This window comes from Ruditapes philippinarum, unplaced genomic scaffold (genome assembly GCF_026571515.1).
Source record: "Ruditapes philippinarum isolate M1 unplaced genomic scaffold, ASM2657151v2 ctg75_1_1_1_1, whole genome shotgun sequence".
NCBI classification, from domain to species: Eukaryota; Metazoa; Mollusca; class Bivalvia; order Venerida; family Veneridae; genus Ruditapes; species Ruditapes philippinarum.
In genome coordinates, this window is record NW_026859947.1 from 312462 (window position 1) to 329392 (window position 16931).

The window sequence follows — 16931 nt, forward strand, 5'->3', positions numbered from 1 at the left end:
AAACTACCAAAAAGCTAAATGAACAACATAATCGGTAATTTCCTGAACATTTAGTTACTTGCCACCTTCCCACATTACAACAAAAGTTGGCTAAATCTCAACAATTTTGCTTGAATTTCACAGCATGTCTACATTCAAGTCCTGAGTAAATAACACATTGGGAAATGTAATCAAATATGGCCGATGGAATCTGGCAAAAACATATCTTAATACACTGCTGTTGGTAAATTATGGCTGAATTTGACAGAATATCAGTTCTAAATGTGGACATGACTGTCAGGATTTGTCATATTGCCGATCAATCATAGAAACCGGCTTATTGTATGATTTATTACTGCTCCCATATGAGAGCATTTACACAGTATTTATCATTTTACAGCAATATGAGCATTGCCATATTTGGGGAACAGTTACTTCCCTTTATTACAATGTAATTATACATTTATAGTAATTATTGTCAGTATGTCTGTTTATTTACTTTGCACCTAGAAATCTACAGTGCAAAAATCTTCAGTTAAATTTCATAAATTGTGAGTGTGAACTCATTACACAGTCTCAAGTACAAATTTGACAGGCTCCAATAACAAGAGCTGTCCGTAAGACAGCGCGCTCGACTTTTTTATTGCTTGCCAATAAAAAAAGTTTTTGCAGTAAAAGGCAATACAAGAACCAAGATTCTAAGTCGATAAAAGGCCTTAATTTTTAAAACAAATCCTTGACAGAGTTACCTTCTCTTGCGTACAGATGGGGGTAATGATGTGAAATAGCATTAAAAGTTTCAAAGCAATATCTCAAAGGGTTAAGGCAATAAGTGGATTTTACCCATATTCAATGTATTTTCTAAGTCAAAAAGGGGCATAATTCTGTCAAAAACCTTGACAGAGTTATGTCCTCTTGTCTGTTGATGAAGGTCGTGATGGTAAACAAGTATGGTCAGTTTCAAAGCAATACCTCCAATGGTTTTTGAAATAAAGTGAGGTGGTACAAAAAACTTAACCAAGCTCAATACACTTTCTAAGTCAAAAAAGGGCCATAATTCTGTCAAAAACCTTGACAGAGTTATGTACTCTTGTCTGTAGATGGAGGTTATGATGGTGAACAAGTATGGTAAGTTTCAAAGCCATACTTGTAATACTTCTGAAATAAAGTGGGGTGGTACGAAAAACTTAACCAAGGTGTGACGCCAACGCCGACGCCGGGGCGAGTAGGATAGCTCCCCTTTTCATAGAAAAGTCGAGCTAAAAATTCAGCCGAAGATTAAAGTGCAAACATTTTGTTTTTTTCAATAAAAACACATATGGCATAACTACAGTTTTGAAAATGGAGGAGACACAAAAAATGAATGTTCTTAATAATAAGCACTTCATAAACTCCAGTTTTATGACAAAGCTGAGTTTAAAATTTTCATTTGCTGACATACACTCCTATGAATAACTTGTCAAAGGTAGGTACAGCATTACTGTTTAACCTTGGCATAAATACCTAGAGGAAAACTTCAAGCTTTAACTGGAAATGACAAGTTTCTACCTAAATTCTGTCATTTAAATGTCATTTAATATGACAAAAACTTCTGTTTAACCCTATCAACTTATTATACACTTGGTGAACAGTATTTTTTTCGCACCATGTCAAAACTTGAAAGGATTTTTCATAAGGTTTTAGATATCTTTAGATCAACCTAAAACAAAGACTGTTTATAAACCCTGATCATGCTAAGTTTGTATGAATGGACTTGTCCAGCTTTCAATTTGGAACAATCCATTGTTCATTTTAGGGATTTTTATTTCAAAATTGAAGCAGCAAAATGTATGGAGTATGGTCATGCAGTCTGGCCTTTGCTCTTCCTGCTCTTGTTAAAAAGTTTTATCAAAATGGTACATTGTTCTAGTTTTTGCATATCAATTTCAATATAAATCAAGCACAACACTTTTGTACTTTACACTATGTAACCTGTTTATTATTTTGAACTTCATTTGTACATTTTTGTCATGTACGATGCAAAAAAAATCAATTTGAAACATTACATAATGGTCGGCCAGTATTAACACAGTCGACGTGTCCTGTACAGTGTAATAAAATTTGTCATGAAACTCCGGCATAAAATTAATGTGACAGGTTCACATGCAAAATGCGCAACCTGACAAGCTATGTACATGAGGAACATTTTAATGCATTAATGCACGTTCATGCAATTTGTTCAGTATTTCAAAATGTGAACAGGGGGTATAAATCACTTCAATTAGTATGCGCCAACAGCAGTGCTTCATCTTTTTTTTTCCACTTTAACAGAAAGTATCATTTTGTAAGTTAAGTTGGACAGACCTGTCTGTTAAAAAGGTTATTACAGACCTTTACTACTTACAAATATGTAACTAGAAAAGTGCCGCCACATTCCAATTCCACTGTTTTGTCAGACTACAGACAGCATGATGAACTGACAGACAAAGGTAAATCTGTATCTATGAGGGAATGAGGGTGGGGAGAGGAGAAAGAGAGAGAGTGGAGGGGTGGGGGGGGCATAAAACTTATACTGAGCTAACCTGAGAAAACGGTCATTTATCAACATTATTTCCAATTCCAGTCAAGGGGATAGAGGGAAGGTAATGAAGAATGATTATGAATATAGCAGAAAAACCTATTTAAAGCCCTCTGAGAAAACCATACGAAACTTGTCACAGTTAACAAATATGTCATTATATTTAACAACCACAGGTATTCATGTAACAAAATGTGAACATATGAACATGTTTAAACAAGACAGCATCTCAAGATCTGCCATTAAAGGAACTCATTCAGCAGCTTATCACTCTACTAAGGTATAAATCACTCCCTTACACACAGGCCCAATCTGGAGATCAATGCCAATATTTAAACATGATACAATAGTTTTAGTATGATATAATAGCTTCCCCAGTTACATGTCACATTTATTTTGATAAATATTCAGCTCTTCAGAAATCAGTATTAAAGGCCAAGCCAGCCTGCATATTCTGCAGAGTCTGTCAAGGCTATATAAAAACCAACTTCAAATTTTCATCTTCTTATTCCCATTTCTTGAAATGAGAGGTAATCAACAATCTTAGAAATTTTCAACATGTATTTAACTCAATGAGGACATCCCCATTATGCCCCATGAAAATATTTTCCTTAATGGGGATGTCCCATGAAAATATTTTCCATAACAATGAAGGAGCACTGTTTCAATACTTTTAAAACTAGAACTATCACTAAATGTGATTAATACCCCCCACAAGTCTGCTTCGGAAATGAGGATGTTACTAGTAACAGAATACCTTGTAAAAGAATTGAAACATAGAGTTATGGTTGTGGGCAATTAAAGATAATTGTTGTTCATATATGTTGCATTTCCTTTGAATGTGGTTGGCCATTGATGAAGTTTAATTGAATTACTCTGTAATAAGTCCAGAAAGACAAAGAAAAAGAACAAAGGGCAATAAGTCTATAAATACTGAAGATAGAGTTATAGTTCTTGTGCACTGCACTTCCTCTTATTGTGCTTGACCATTGTATGAAGTTGTTTTGAATTCCAACCAGTACGTTTTAAGTTATGCTCCGGACAAGGAAAAGTATCAAAGGGCAGTAACTCTGTATTTTGTCAAAATGGAGTTATGGCTCTTGTGCACTGCACTTCCTTTTAATGTCCTTGACAACTGTATGAAGTTGTACTGAATTCCAAACAGTAGTTTTCAAGTTATGCTCTGGACAAGGAAAAGTAACAAAGGGCAATAACTCTGTAATTAGTCAAGATGGAATTATGGTTCTTGTGCACTGCACTTCCCCTTATTGTGCTTGACCATTGTATGAAGTTGTTTTGAATTCCAACCAGTAGTTTTCAAGTCATGCTGTGGACAAGGAAAAGTAACAAAGGGCAGTAACTCTGTAATAAGTCAAGATGGAGTTATGGTTCATATGCACAGCACTTCCTCTCAATGTGCTTGACCATTGTATGAAGTTATAATGAATTCCAACAATAAGTCTTCAAGTTATGGTCCGGACAAAAGAAAGCAATGGAAAAGAAACAAAGGGCAATAACTCTGTAATTAGTCAAGCTGGAGTTATCGTTCTTGTGCACTGCACTTCCCCTTATTGTGCTTGACCATTGTATGAAGTTGTTTTGAATTCCAACCAGTAGTTTTAAAGTTATGCTCTGGACAAGGAAAAGAAACAAAGGGCAGTAACTCTGTAATAAATCAAGATGGAGTTATGGTTCTTGTGCACTGCACTTCCTCTCAATGTGCTGGACCATTGTATGAAGTTATAATGAATTTCAACAATTAGTCTTGAAGTTATGGTCCGGACAAAAGAAAGCAATGGAAAAGTAACAAAGGGCAGTAACTCTGTAATAAGTCAAGATGGACTTATGGTTCATAGGCACAGCACTTCCTCTCAATGTGCTTGACCATTGTATGAAGTTATAATGAATTCCAACAATAAGTCTTCAAGTTATGGTCCGGACAAAAGAAAGCAATGGAAAAGAAACAAAGGGCAATAACTCTGTAATTAGTCAAGATGGAGTTATGGTTCTTGTGCACTGCACTTCCCCTTATTGTGCTTGACCATTGTATGAAGTTGTTTTGAATTCTAACCAGTAGTTTTAAAGTTATGCTCTGGACAAGGAAAAGAAACAAAGGGCAGTAACTCTGTAATAAATCAAGATGGAGTTATGGTTCTTGTGCACTGCACTTCCTCTCAATGTGCTGGACCATTGTATGAAGTTATAATGAATTCCAACAATTAGTCTTGAAGTTATGGTCCGGACAAAAGAAAGCAATGGAAAAGTAATAAAGGGCAATAACTCTGTAATTACTTTAGATAGAGTTATGGTTCTTATGCACTGCACTTCCTCTCAATGTGCTTGACCATTGTATGTAGTTATATTGAATTCCAACCATTAGTCTTCAAATTATGGTCCGGACAAAAAAAGAAGGCAATGGAAAAGCAACAAAGGGCAATAACTCTGTAATTACTTTGGATAGAGTTATGGTTCTTGTGCACTGCACTTCCCCTTATTGTGTTTGACAATTGTATGAAGTTGTTTTGAATTCCAACCAGTAGTTTTCAAGTTATGCCACGGACAAGGAAAAGTAACAAAGGGCAATAACTCTATAATTAGTCAAGATAGAGTTATGTTTCTTACGCACTGCACTTCCTCTCAATGTGCTTGACCATTGTATGTAGTTATATTGAATTCCAACAATTAGTCTTCAAGTTATGCTCCGGACAAGGAAAATGCAACGGACAAAAAAAAAGCAATGGAAAAGCAACAAAGGGCAATAACTCTGTAATTACTTTAGATAGAGTTATGGTTCTTGTGCACTGCACTTCCCCTTATTGTGTTTGACAATTGTATGAAGTTGTTTTGAATTCCAACCAGTAGTTTTCAAGTTATGCCCTGGACAAGGAAAAGTAACAAAGGGCAATAACTCTGTAATTAGTCAAGATAGAGTTATGGTTCTTGTGCACTGCACTTCCTCTCAATGTGCTTGACCATTGTATGTAGTTATATTGAATTCCAACTATTAGTTTTCAAGTTATGCTCCGGACAAGGAAAATGCAACGGACGTCTGGACCGACCGACCGACCGACCGACCGCCCGACCGACCAACCGACCGACCGACCGACCGACCACCGAGTGACTCCTATATACCCCCCCAAACTTCGTTTTTGGGGGTATAATTACTGGCCAAGTTTTACACTTCTAATCTAACTAGTTCAAACATTATTGCAACAAGAAGCATTTTTGCTTTGGCATACACCTTCTTTGTGAATTCATAGGTCCAAAATACTTTTCCATTCTTATTACAAAAAGTTAAGAGGTAGAGAATCGTGATGCAAAACTATAATCCTTGTCACCTAAAACGCACACTCAATATTTCACACAGCAGTTCCTATCATGCACATTTTCATCACTTTAAAATTCCAAATTTTCTTCAATGCAATTCCATTTATTACATAAAAAATAACTTTTCCTCAAAAAAGCCGACAGATTTCTATTAATATAAATTCACATGTGTAAGAAGTTAATCTACAATAAACATTCGCTAATTTATTTATCTCCGGTACATAATTTCACTGTAATATTTTGAATAAATCATAACACTGAATACACCAGACCAGAATGACAATGGGCAGTGACCTGTGTAAAAAGGTCACAAGTAAAACAACTTATTCAAACAGCATCTAGTCCCTCATTGTTGTACACTACCGACCTCAGACAAAACAACTGTTTAAATCGCTACCTCATGTTACAAATATCCTCCACAACATCCCACTTTGATCTTATTGACGAACTGAACTTTGCTTGGAGTTTTTTTCCCTAAAATTTTGTTAACATGTTAAAGATAGGATCATCATGAAATAGTTTTTTACAACTCCATATGTTTTTGCAAATATTTCTCTTTTTATTGCCAACTGAAGTATAAAGGGATGTAACAGTGATACTATAGTACAATTTACTTTATACAAAGTTATTCCCCTTGATCAAAATATGCACTGATACAAGTGTAAAATTTATCAAAATTTTGGATTGAGCATGATTGAGAATTCTGACTTTCTTTACTATACTTTGAAATCTACAAAATGTTTCCTTCTAATTAAATACAATACCTCACTTCACCAGTTAGTTAGTTAAATCAGGATTTAAAAAAATGCTGATAAGAAAAAAACTTAACAAAACATGGAAAACTTGATTGTAATTAATTTCCATTAACTTACAGATAAGCTTTGCAGAATGTAAATATAAAATGCTGATTTCTATACAGACTCAATCATTTGTTAAACTTGGCAAATAACCCGATAATGACAGTCAAACACACATTATAAAAGATAGGAAGTGTATTATTACTCGATGTCAATATTTGAATCTGTTAATGGAGAAATGATGTAGTTAAAGGGTTGATACACGATGGAATAATGATTAAATAAGGTAAGAGGGAAGGAAAAACCATCATCCAACAAGGTATGACAAATAACTACATCATTTTACATCATTACATCTATCTATGCAGTTCACTATTGCTACGAAAATGATTTAAGAAATATTAATGAAAGAAAAGTAATAAATGAAAAAATAAACATAACTCTTTCAGCATCACAATCTGTTTTTTATGACTCAAAAGTCTGCCACATACTGGTATATATAAAATGCATTTTGGCCATGGATTTCTTTTATCCATAATTAAAGAGTCAATGCCAAATTTTGAATACCCATTTATGCCGCAAAATAAGACTTTTTTTAATATCGAAGATTAATTTTTAGTACTGAAAGAGTTATAACTCTTTTCTTTACGCCAAAAGGGATGCAACTCATGTTTTTGTGACAAAACAATAATAAATCAACTTTTTGTGGCGAATGGGTAAATTATTTGGTTGAAATGGTTAAAATACAAATGGAGAACTAGCAGTACAGATATAAAACCGTTTTCTTGTTGGGTAATGATAAGAGACAGGGCAAAATATACAAGTCATTACAGAAAACTACATAGGTTGAAACCTATAAATGAGATATATATGGGCATTATAACAAAAATTTACAATAGTATTTTACTATGGAAATAAAAAAAGATTACCAGGAGAACTGATCTGCTCAGCATAAATGTCCTTATTCAGATGTCTATGAAAGTTTTTCCGATTTTTTTTTTTTTTTTACCTGTTTTACTTAAAAAACTGTCTTAACATACAACTTCTAAGGACAAGATGATCATAGTATATAACCATCAATTTTGAAACCGGTATAAACCAGGTTTTAGAATACATGCATTTATCTATATGATACAGGCAGAGAAAAAGATAACAAATAAATAAGAACATTCACACAAAGATGTATGACCCTTTTAGACGATTAAATGAAACATAACATATCTTAATACTTTTTTCAATGATATGAATTAAATTTCTAAATTAATTTGTAGGCTTCATTAATACTGACCATGCAGGATCCAAAAGTGATTTGATTTTCCCACCAATATAGAGCCAGGCCAGCATGCACATCCCTGCAGCCTGACCAGGATCTGCACTGTTGGGAGCTCATTTTTTTAAATTTTAAAATCAAGTTTTAATCGAACGGAATGTTAAAATTTGAAGCTTCAGACATATTAAGTCCACACTAGAAACTCAGAATGTTAAAAAAGGGTTTCCTTTTTAAAACTTTTCCCCTTTTTTTAAAATTTTTTTTAATTAGTAATTTTTTTACTTTTATTATAATGCTTTTTACCCAATATTCTAGCCACTCTGTAAAAACTAAATTAAAATTTCCCCCTTTCTACATGGGATAAAAAATGGGCCTTTTAATAAAAAGATCTCACCTTTTTTCGGAAACTTGTTGATATTACACATTTTTGTCAAATTATGAGTTACGAATAAATAAAAAAATCCAAAAAATCACAAAAATGTTTCCAAAAAGAAAAAAAATTTAAAAATTTAAATCATTTAAACAAAGAAATTTTTACAGAAAAAAATTCCAAAGTGAAACTCTGAAAGACAAATAAAATGAGGGAGAGAAAGGATCTTAAGAAACATTTTCATGAAAGGTTCATTGTTTTGTATATGTTTAATGTCTGTTGTTTTTCTTGCTTATTTTAACATATTTAAATGAAAGATTCATTGTTCTGTTTTGTACATGTTTTTATACTGATTTTAACACATTATTTTCTTATCTCAGCACTTGGTCCACCAAACCGGCCTTCCTGGATAAGTCACCAGTAAATACCAATTTCTTTGCTCAAAATGAATTAAATTCTTCAACATAAAATATTAGTATCATTTCCAGATTAAAGAAAAAAAACAACCCACACACATAAAAAAACAACTAAAAATGGGTCAAAGACAGAAAAGGCCGGGTTGCATATGTATACAAAATATCATGAGGCTGTGATGTTACGAAAAATTTTTTCCATTGACCCATTTATGTCGAAAATTTAATTCAGTAGGTAAACAGGAAGTGGATTAGCTACACACCTAAAATCGAATCCCACAGTATGGGACCATGTGTCAATGCTGTATGCCAAATATCAAGAGGCTGTGATTAGTAGTTTCTGAGAAAAATGTTACGAAAATTTCCTACCATTGACCATTAATGTGAACAGGAAGTGGATGAGCTGCAGACTTGAAATCGAATCCCACAGTATGGGACCATGTGTCAATGCTGCATGCCAAATATCAAGAGGCTGTGATAAGTAGTTGCTGAGAAAACTGTTACGAAAATTTTCTACCATTGACCATTAATGTCAAAAAATCGAACTAATTTAACTAAGTGGATAAACAGGAAGTGGATGAGCGACAGACCTGAAATCAAATCCCACAGTATGGGACAATGTGTCAATGTTGTATGCCAAATATCAAGAGACTGTGATAAGTAGTTGCTGAGAAAACTGTTACGAAAATTTCCTACCATTGACCATTAATGTCGAAAAATCTAACTAATTTTACTAAGTGGATAAACAGGAAGTGGATGAGCGACAGACCTGAAATCAAATCACACAGTATGGGACCATGTGTCAATGCTGTATGCCAAATATCAAGAGGCTGTGATAAGTAGTTGCTGAGAAAACTGTTACGAAAATTTCCTACCATTGACCATTAATGTCAAAAAATCTAACTAATTTAACTAAGTGGATAAACAGGAAGTGGATGAGCGACAGACCTGAAATCAAATCCCACAGTATGGGACCATTTGTCAATGCTGTATGCCAAATATCAAGAGGCTGTGATTAGTAGTTGCTGAGAAAACTGTTACGAAAATTTCCTACCATTGACCAATAATGTTTAAAAATCTAACTAATTTAACTAAGTGGATAAACAGGAAGTGGATGAGAGACAGACCTGAAATCCAATCCCACGGTATGGGACCATGTGTCAATGCTGTAGGCCAAATATCAAGAGGCTGTGATAAGTAGTTGCTGAGAAAACTGTTACGAAAATTTCCTAGCATTGACCATTAATGTCGAAAAATCTAACTATTTTAACTAAGTGGATAAACAGGAAGTGGATGAGCGACAGACCTGAAATCAAATCCCACAGTATGGGACCATGTGTCAATGCTGTATCCCAAATATCAAGAGGCTGTGATAAGTAGTTGCTGAGAAAACTGTTACGAAAGTTTTTTCCCCGCCCGCCCGCCGCCCAACATTCACCATACTATAACCCGGGTTTGCACCAGTGCAACCCGGCCAAAAATACCTAAACAGAAAGTGATAAAAAAGTATCTATGTGACCTTTGACCTTCCATGACCTTTACCTATGAAAATGACCTTAAACTACATCTATTTATAGAAAAAAAACTTGAAATTAGGTATTACTGATGGAAAACGATTGGTATTCCCCCACCCCCTGCTTTGAACATAAATAGTCATAACAAAAAGGAAAAATAATCCTAAACTTGCTTATCAAAAAAGGAAAGATAATGCATAAAAGTTCACATGACAATATACGCGATAAAAAAATATGGGAGATATAGTCTTTCATGCTGTAAACATAAGGTATATACATGTTTATAGAACACACCTCAAAAAACGTGCAAAAACAACAACACTTGCAGTAACAACAAAACAAAAACAACAAATTTACCTTTTCCATTTAAGTTTGCTGTATATGTTATAATAAGTTTATAAATCTACTGAATATTCATACTATTTTTAATTGACTTAGACTGTTGTTGTTTTTCTTAGGAAAACTGTTTAGACAGACAGACATTTATGTAACAGTATGGGAGCTTTGGAAGATGTATAAAGAATTGTTTTCAAATTTAATCAAAAGATATACAATGTATAGTAATTTTCATGCACTTTTTTAAAATATGATTAATGACCAAACAAAAAGAAGATTTAAGTTACATCAAGAAACATTTGTGTTAGCAATGGCTATCCCTGATGATACATTGATCTAGCTTTAAAATGTTGCTAATAAATGAGAAAAAGTAGAAAATATTTTTCTGATGAGTGACCTTGACCTCATTGACCTCACACCATATGAAAGGGTACAGGTATTACATACTAAGATATTAGACTATAAAGAAAAGTGCTATCAGAAATGCTGTATGTGACAAATAGGTTGAATTGATGGATGTTAGAAACACTCTAAAACTTGTCAGGGGAAAATAACACAAAGGAACTTTATTTAAGGAAGTTTACATAATTAGTTTCCCATTCTTCCATATGTGCCTTAGAAAATCAGACTCTAATGTCACATCTGCCTACCTAAGTCTATATTGCGATGGGACCACTTTAGGGATATCAGCCTATATTTTGACGGGACCATTTTAGGGATAAACAACTTGAATATCATTTCAAAGCATGATAATATTTACATCAACAACATCAAAATGACAACTTTTCTGTATCCATTTTTGAAACAAAGTGTATAAAATACATACCCGGAGTACACTGGAGATTTATCAAGAGCAATGTTATCAGGGTCGAAATGTGTATTAAAGGACGAGCCACTGTAAGAACTGAATCTTGTTCCTTCCGATTTTCCTGGTGCGGCCATGTACCGGTTGTCAGCTTTCTGTGGCATTATAGGTGCCTCAAAACTTCCCGCCATTGTCGCTTCCATATAATCCTGAAGTATACATATCATAGGTGATTTATAAATCAAAATATATGGTGCCATTTGGCGGACAATATTTAACTTGTACTTCACAAATTGCTTGTATGCAAAAGAATAACTAGACAAATGTAAAGCTAATTGCCATGTCTAGAAATACCATGTATACAGAAAATTAGCAAGGAAATACGCGATGGACAAATTGTACAACTTAAAAGTTAATGTACAAACAGGTTTGTAAAGGAAGTACTGGGCAACAGAAACGAGCTGAAAGCACGTATAAATACAATAAATCTGACATTAGAGGAAAAGCAAAAATAAAATATTTGCGCAAATAATACATATAAAGGCAGAAATTAACAAAGGATTACCCAATGCAAAAAGCCGATATATATATTTCTAGCCTTCAAAACCTATTAGATGACCTTGAGTTTGGGAGGAATGACATTCCTACATTATTTGACAGAATATTTGTAGAATATTTGTAACAGGCTTGCACTATGGTCACGACAAACTAACAAACGGCAAAATGTATTTATAGGAAAAATGCACAGAAAAATTTACACAGAACCATCAACGGCACTCAACAAAACCTGATATAGAAATCAATGCATGACTGGAATTTTTTAAGACCATACCACAAGAAAGGTTTCTCACTGTGACAGACGGTACATAAAAAAACATCTGACAATTTGTGGCAAAAAATTGTGCATTTACGCTTCAAGACTAATGTAACATCACTAGTATGTATCAACTATTCAGAAGATTGTTACATAGCAGAATAGGACATGAAAATATAGAGTGACATCTATATAAAAGGTAATGTAATGGAAGTATGTCTGTAACTTCTCTCTCTACATGTCTTAACAGATAATCTTCATCAATGCTAGAAACAATTCAAATATACATATTCCCGATAGACAGGATCAAAGTTTAACTGTCTCTGATACTCAAAGATATACTTTTTATCAGATAATCGTCCTTTTAACATATTTTCAGGCGAATGTGACAGGTACATGCTGTCATGTGTATAATTTTTCAATTTTTCCCCAACATGCAAACATAACATCCATGCAGAGGGGTAAAAAACTCGATCTCTTAATTTGTTAGAATGTGAACAACATAATAATTTGTGCGAGTGCATGCAACTTCGTATCAAATCAACATTTTAAAGTTTTAGAACTCTCTCTGTCAATTTGTTTTAATTCTCAGAATTAGGAAACTCTATGCTTTATTTAAAACAATAAGAAAGAATCGATATTCCTAAAACAAAAACCTCGGACAACCTCGGAAGAACATTCTCAATTTGAGACATTACAATACATCATTTACTTCTCTCGATGCTTCTGTAAACATGGAAACTTGACATGATGTATCAATCAATTTAGTAATAAACTGTTGTTCAAATAAAGCAGATATAATTCTCTCTAAAACAGAAAACGCACCTAGTGCAAGTCGTGTCAATATATATTTCATACAAAAATTACCTGCCGCGAAGTGTCAATGGAATCATCAGGGAGGTATTCAAACTTATTACTAAGATCATGTCCATCAACAAGATCCGTAGAATAAGCCTTAGACTTTGAGGGTATACCTATCCTTGAGTCAATCAGGTCACGCTGCCTGGCGGCCTCTGTCTGTTGCAGACGCACAGATTTTCGTTCGTAAAAATCCTCTCCGAACAGAAGTGAGTTCTGAATAGACGATACAAAAAGTGGCATGCAACTAAGCGTGAATAGTGAAACAATATATAATTAGAACAAAAACAGAAAAGTAAAACTTAAATCAAACAACAAACCAGAAAAAAAAGTGAAATGCTTTCATAAATAGAGTCTATTTCTTCAAACATAACAATAGCATTCAGTTTTTTTAGCAAATCAAACAAGCTATACAGTAACGTAAAACCTACTTCATAATTGCAGACAAAATATTCTGTTGAGATTAAGACTACTTCAGGAATAAGAATATACCAATATAGTGCCGTAGATTATAAGTAAATATATAGAAAATTGTTAGATATTTCGTTTTAGAGTTTTGTTTTTTACAGTTCCCAAAGAATGAGTCTACATTTCTATAATCAAATTCAATAAACACTGCAAGAAAAGTAAAGTTCTAATTTATAGATCTAGGCACCTTACATAAGAAAGAGTTTCCACATCTTAAACTTTGTAGGAAAATTGTGTCAAATATTTCTAAAAGTAGCCGTCACTGACATTTCAGTCCTTATGTAACAGTCGAGTACCTTTGAAGGTAAAGGTTGTATCATTTTCATATTTTCTTATCATATTAAACACGATAACATCTCGGATAATTTTAACCTTGACAAAAATCATCCTCTTAGAAGCGTCTTCTCAAAATAAATGTTTGAAACCAGATATAAAATAAAATTAGAGTATGCCTACGCAAAACAAAAATCAATAGCATTATATAGAAGTGTTTGTGAAAATCTCTCGTAATTGGCCTATCGAGGCCTTGCACATTCTCTTAGTGCGAAAGAATGGCTCGAAAAATTACAGCTTCACAATAAATCTGTACTAATCAAGACATAATAACGAAAAGCCGAGTCTGATCTTTTTTTATTCGCGACAAATTGTAAAAGAAGTAAATATAATCTTATATCACGCTAAAAATTCAAGTAAAATATTTGTTTGTTTAAGTCTAATTATTTTATAACTATGAATAAAACTGTTATTTCTTTTAAAGATTAGTAATAATTTAGTAACAAACCAACACCAACTTAGTATGCACCTTATCCAAGAACAATAACACATAAATTCATTTTCAGAAAACATTCATTTTCTCCTCATTGTTTTACAATTTTCCTCTCCTAACCATTTCCCTCCTATTTTATTGTAACAGAGTTATCCTTCTTTTATAATCGAGCTTATTTACCACTGATTACATCGGTTTCTAGACTATTAAATCAAAATCGAGCAGATGACAATGTTCGGACTATCAGACTATAATAATGTGCTCACTAATATGGTCCCGTACCCATGGTAAACGTCCACTTTTATAATTCTAGTATGTCATTAACGCCCTGATTTTGTACGGGTTTGTCTGTAATTCTCATTATTTCAGTCTAACTTGCATTCGTTTGATAAACATTATATCTAGGATCATTGATCCCCTTAGAGATTTGTTTTATTTATCTATAAAAACAATTGCGTGACCAACACAGATTTTCTAGATACCATTCATTTACAATCTATGGACAATTTATGAGTCTACTTTACATAGAATAAAATCATCTACATGTTTAGAAAAGAGTGGATGGTACAAGCAAATGCAATGACATGATGGTAAAGGGGATTCCAACGAAAGCGTTCGTTTACCTTTTTGATCGAGTCGTCAGTGATATAATCATCGGCATCGAGCGAGTTTTGACTCGCGTCAACCGATCGGATCAACTTTCTACTGCCGTCAGCACTATCTCGTTCAAGCGTGGAAAAATCGGAGCCCATTGTCGAGTAATCTCCAGAAAGTAATTTTTTCTCCTACATAGTGCAATACAACAATGATAGAAAAATAAAAATCAACAAAACACAGCACAAACAGGTGAATGACTACACAAATGTTCAAACAATGCTTTCTGCTAAATAGTCACTTTAAAGTCGCTAAATTTGTATCACAGACTTGCCCTGGTTTGAATATTAACTACACCTAATCCAGTTTTTTGAATTTTGTATTATAAGGCATTTCAATATCAAAACGATAAAACTGCATGCAGTTAAAGGTCCAGAGTCTGGTCTAACTACATTGACATTATACTGGAGCCATTGTCACATTGCCAAACTGTTACTAAAACATAATCCAATAACTTTCCTTTTTCATGTTTAACTAGTAAATTGTTTACAACTTGCAAAGTAGATGCTTTTGAAAAAGTTAATTACAGTAAACAACTAGGGCAGGTTATCCTAAATACTTTGATGGAAGTAGCAGAAAGCATTGCTTGAATCTGTTATACAAGAAAAACAGTCAAACAAACATATAAATATATCAATACGAAAAGTAACACAATCGAACACTTGATACCAGATGGTTGTGACTATGCAATAAAGCAGACGCAACCATTCTGTACCCAACTTCATGTTAACCCTTAACCTGCTGAATTTCTTTAATGGACTTGTCTGGCTTCCATTTTGGAACTGTCCATTTTCACATTTGGGGGTATCAAGATGAAAATTTGAATTTGGTCAGCCAGTAAAGAGTCTGCGGTCAGACTATAGTCTGACCTGCTCTTTACTAGCTGTAAAGGCCAGTAACTTTCGGTTCTGGCAGGTTAAAGGTTAAAAAGAAACGTAAATCATTATCGACTGCTATAAAACATATTAAACTATTTTAAAGAATAGTAAAGAAGACTATGCATTCTTTGTGCTCAAAGTTTATTTACTGATTCGTGGAAGAACTAAAATAATCTACAGAGAAACACGTTTAAGGCATAATATGCAACAAATTTACCAAATAATAACTGCTTTGTGCATATTTTGTGCTTACAACAGAAAAAAAATAGAACCAAAGAACAAAATATAACCAAAGAATGTGCTTGCCTAAAGCATTTGAAATAAGAATTAAAATAAAGACTTTTTTTTAAGAAGTTTTCCAACAGAAAACTTTCATGTTTGTAATGAATTGAAAAAGAGCGATTTTTGGTGTGGTTTATCTCAACGATTTGTAATGTGACCTAAAATGGAGACACGTGTTATGAACATAAACCTAAACTAGTATTATCACATTAGAACAGATATATTTTTGTGTTAAGCACGAGTGTTTCACGCGAGTGTTTACCTTATCTCTAGGGGAAAGAGTGTCCCCGCTAAAGTATCTCATTTCAGCTTCATAGTCAGGGCCCCCTTCCAAGTACGAAGGGTAATGTAGGGCGGTACTCATCTCACTTTTGAGGCGTCGACGTGCGTCCTCGGTCTCCCTCCGCATGACAACATCCTGGTATAAAACGTGCACACGTGTACAACACAACATTTCATGCCATTTAGCTCTAAAACTTAAAATGTGACATTTCGAGGGCTCGGTGTGAAAACAATTTAACTTGTCCTTTATGTCGTATGTGTTACAACCATTTCACACCAAGCCTTCTATGTATTGAAGAGGACAAAATTGCTGATTTGCAGAAGCTACCATTTAAGCCAAAACAATAAGCATATATTACTTTAACCATCCCTCAATTTTCAATCATAGCTCGTTTATTTCATATCACTTTTTTCAGAGCTTTAAAACTTGTTCTGAACCCTAATATCGGCAACTCTACAAATAATTTTCCTTTATCTTATGATAGCCTCCACATATCAAAAAAATCAATAAACTTCAATAGATTTGGCAGCAAAGATTTTTACAACTGACTATTTATTTAC

The 16931-nt window shown here is 33.7% G+C and overlaps 1 protein-coding gene across 50 annotated transcripts in view; it reads right to left on the reverse strand.

The window, feature by feature from the left end:
- LOC132758373 (ankyrin-2-like) overlaps positions 1 to 16931 on the reverse strand; it is a 209003-nt gene that overhangs the window by 113767 nt on the left and 78305 nt on the right. For 40 of the 50 annotated variants that reach the window (XM_060750020.1, XM_060750048.1, XM_060750016.1 and 37 more), the window contains 5 exons: positions 16351 to 16506; positions 14898 to 15059; positions 13050 to 13256; positions 11390 to 11577; positions 10585 to 10602 (listed from right to left, as the gene is read on the reverse strand). In XM_060750020.1, the coding sequence (XP_060606003.1) occupies positions 10585 to 10602; positions 11390 to 11577; positions 13050 to 13256; positions 14898 to 15059; positions 16351 to 16506 (731 nt within the window). The remainder of the gene's footprint in view (positions 1 to 10584; positions 10603 to 11389; positions 11578 to 13049; positions 13257 to 14897; positions 15060 to 16350; positions 16507 to 16931) is intronic. The other 10 variants (XM_060750051.1, XM_060750050.1, XM_060750049.1 and 7 more) reach the window with 5 other exon arrangements.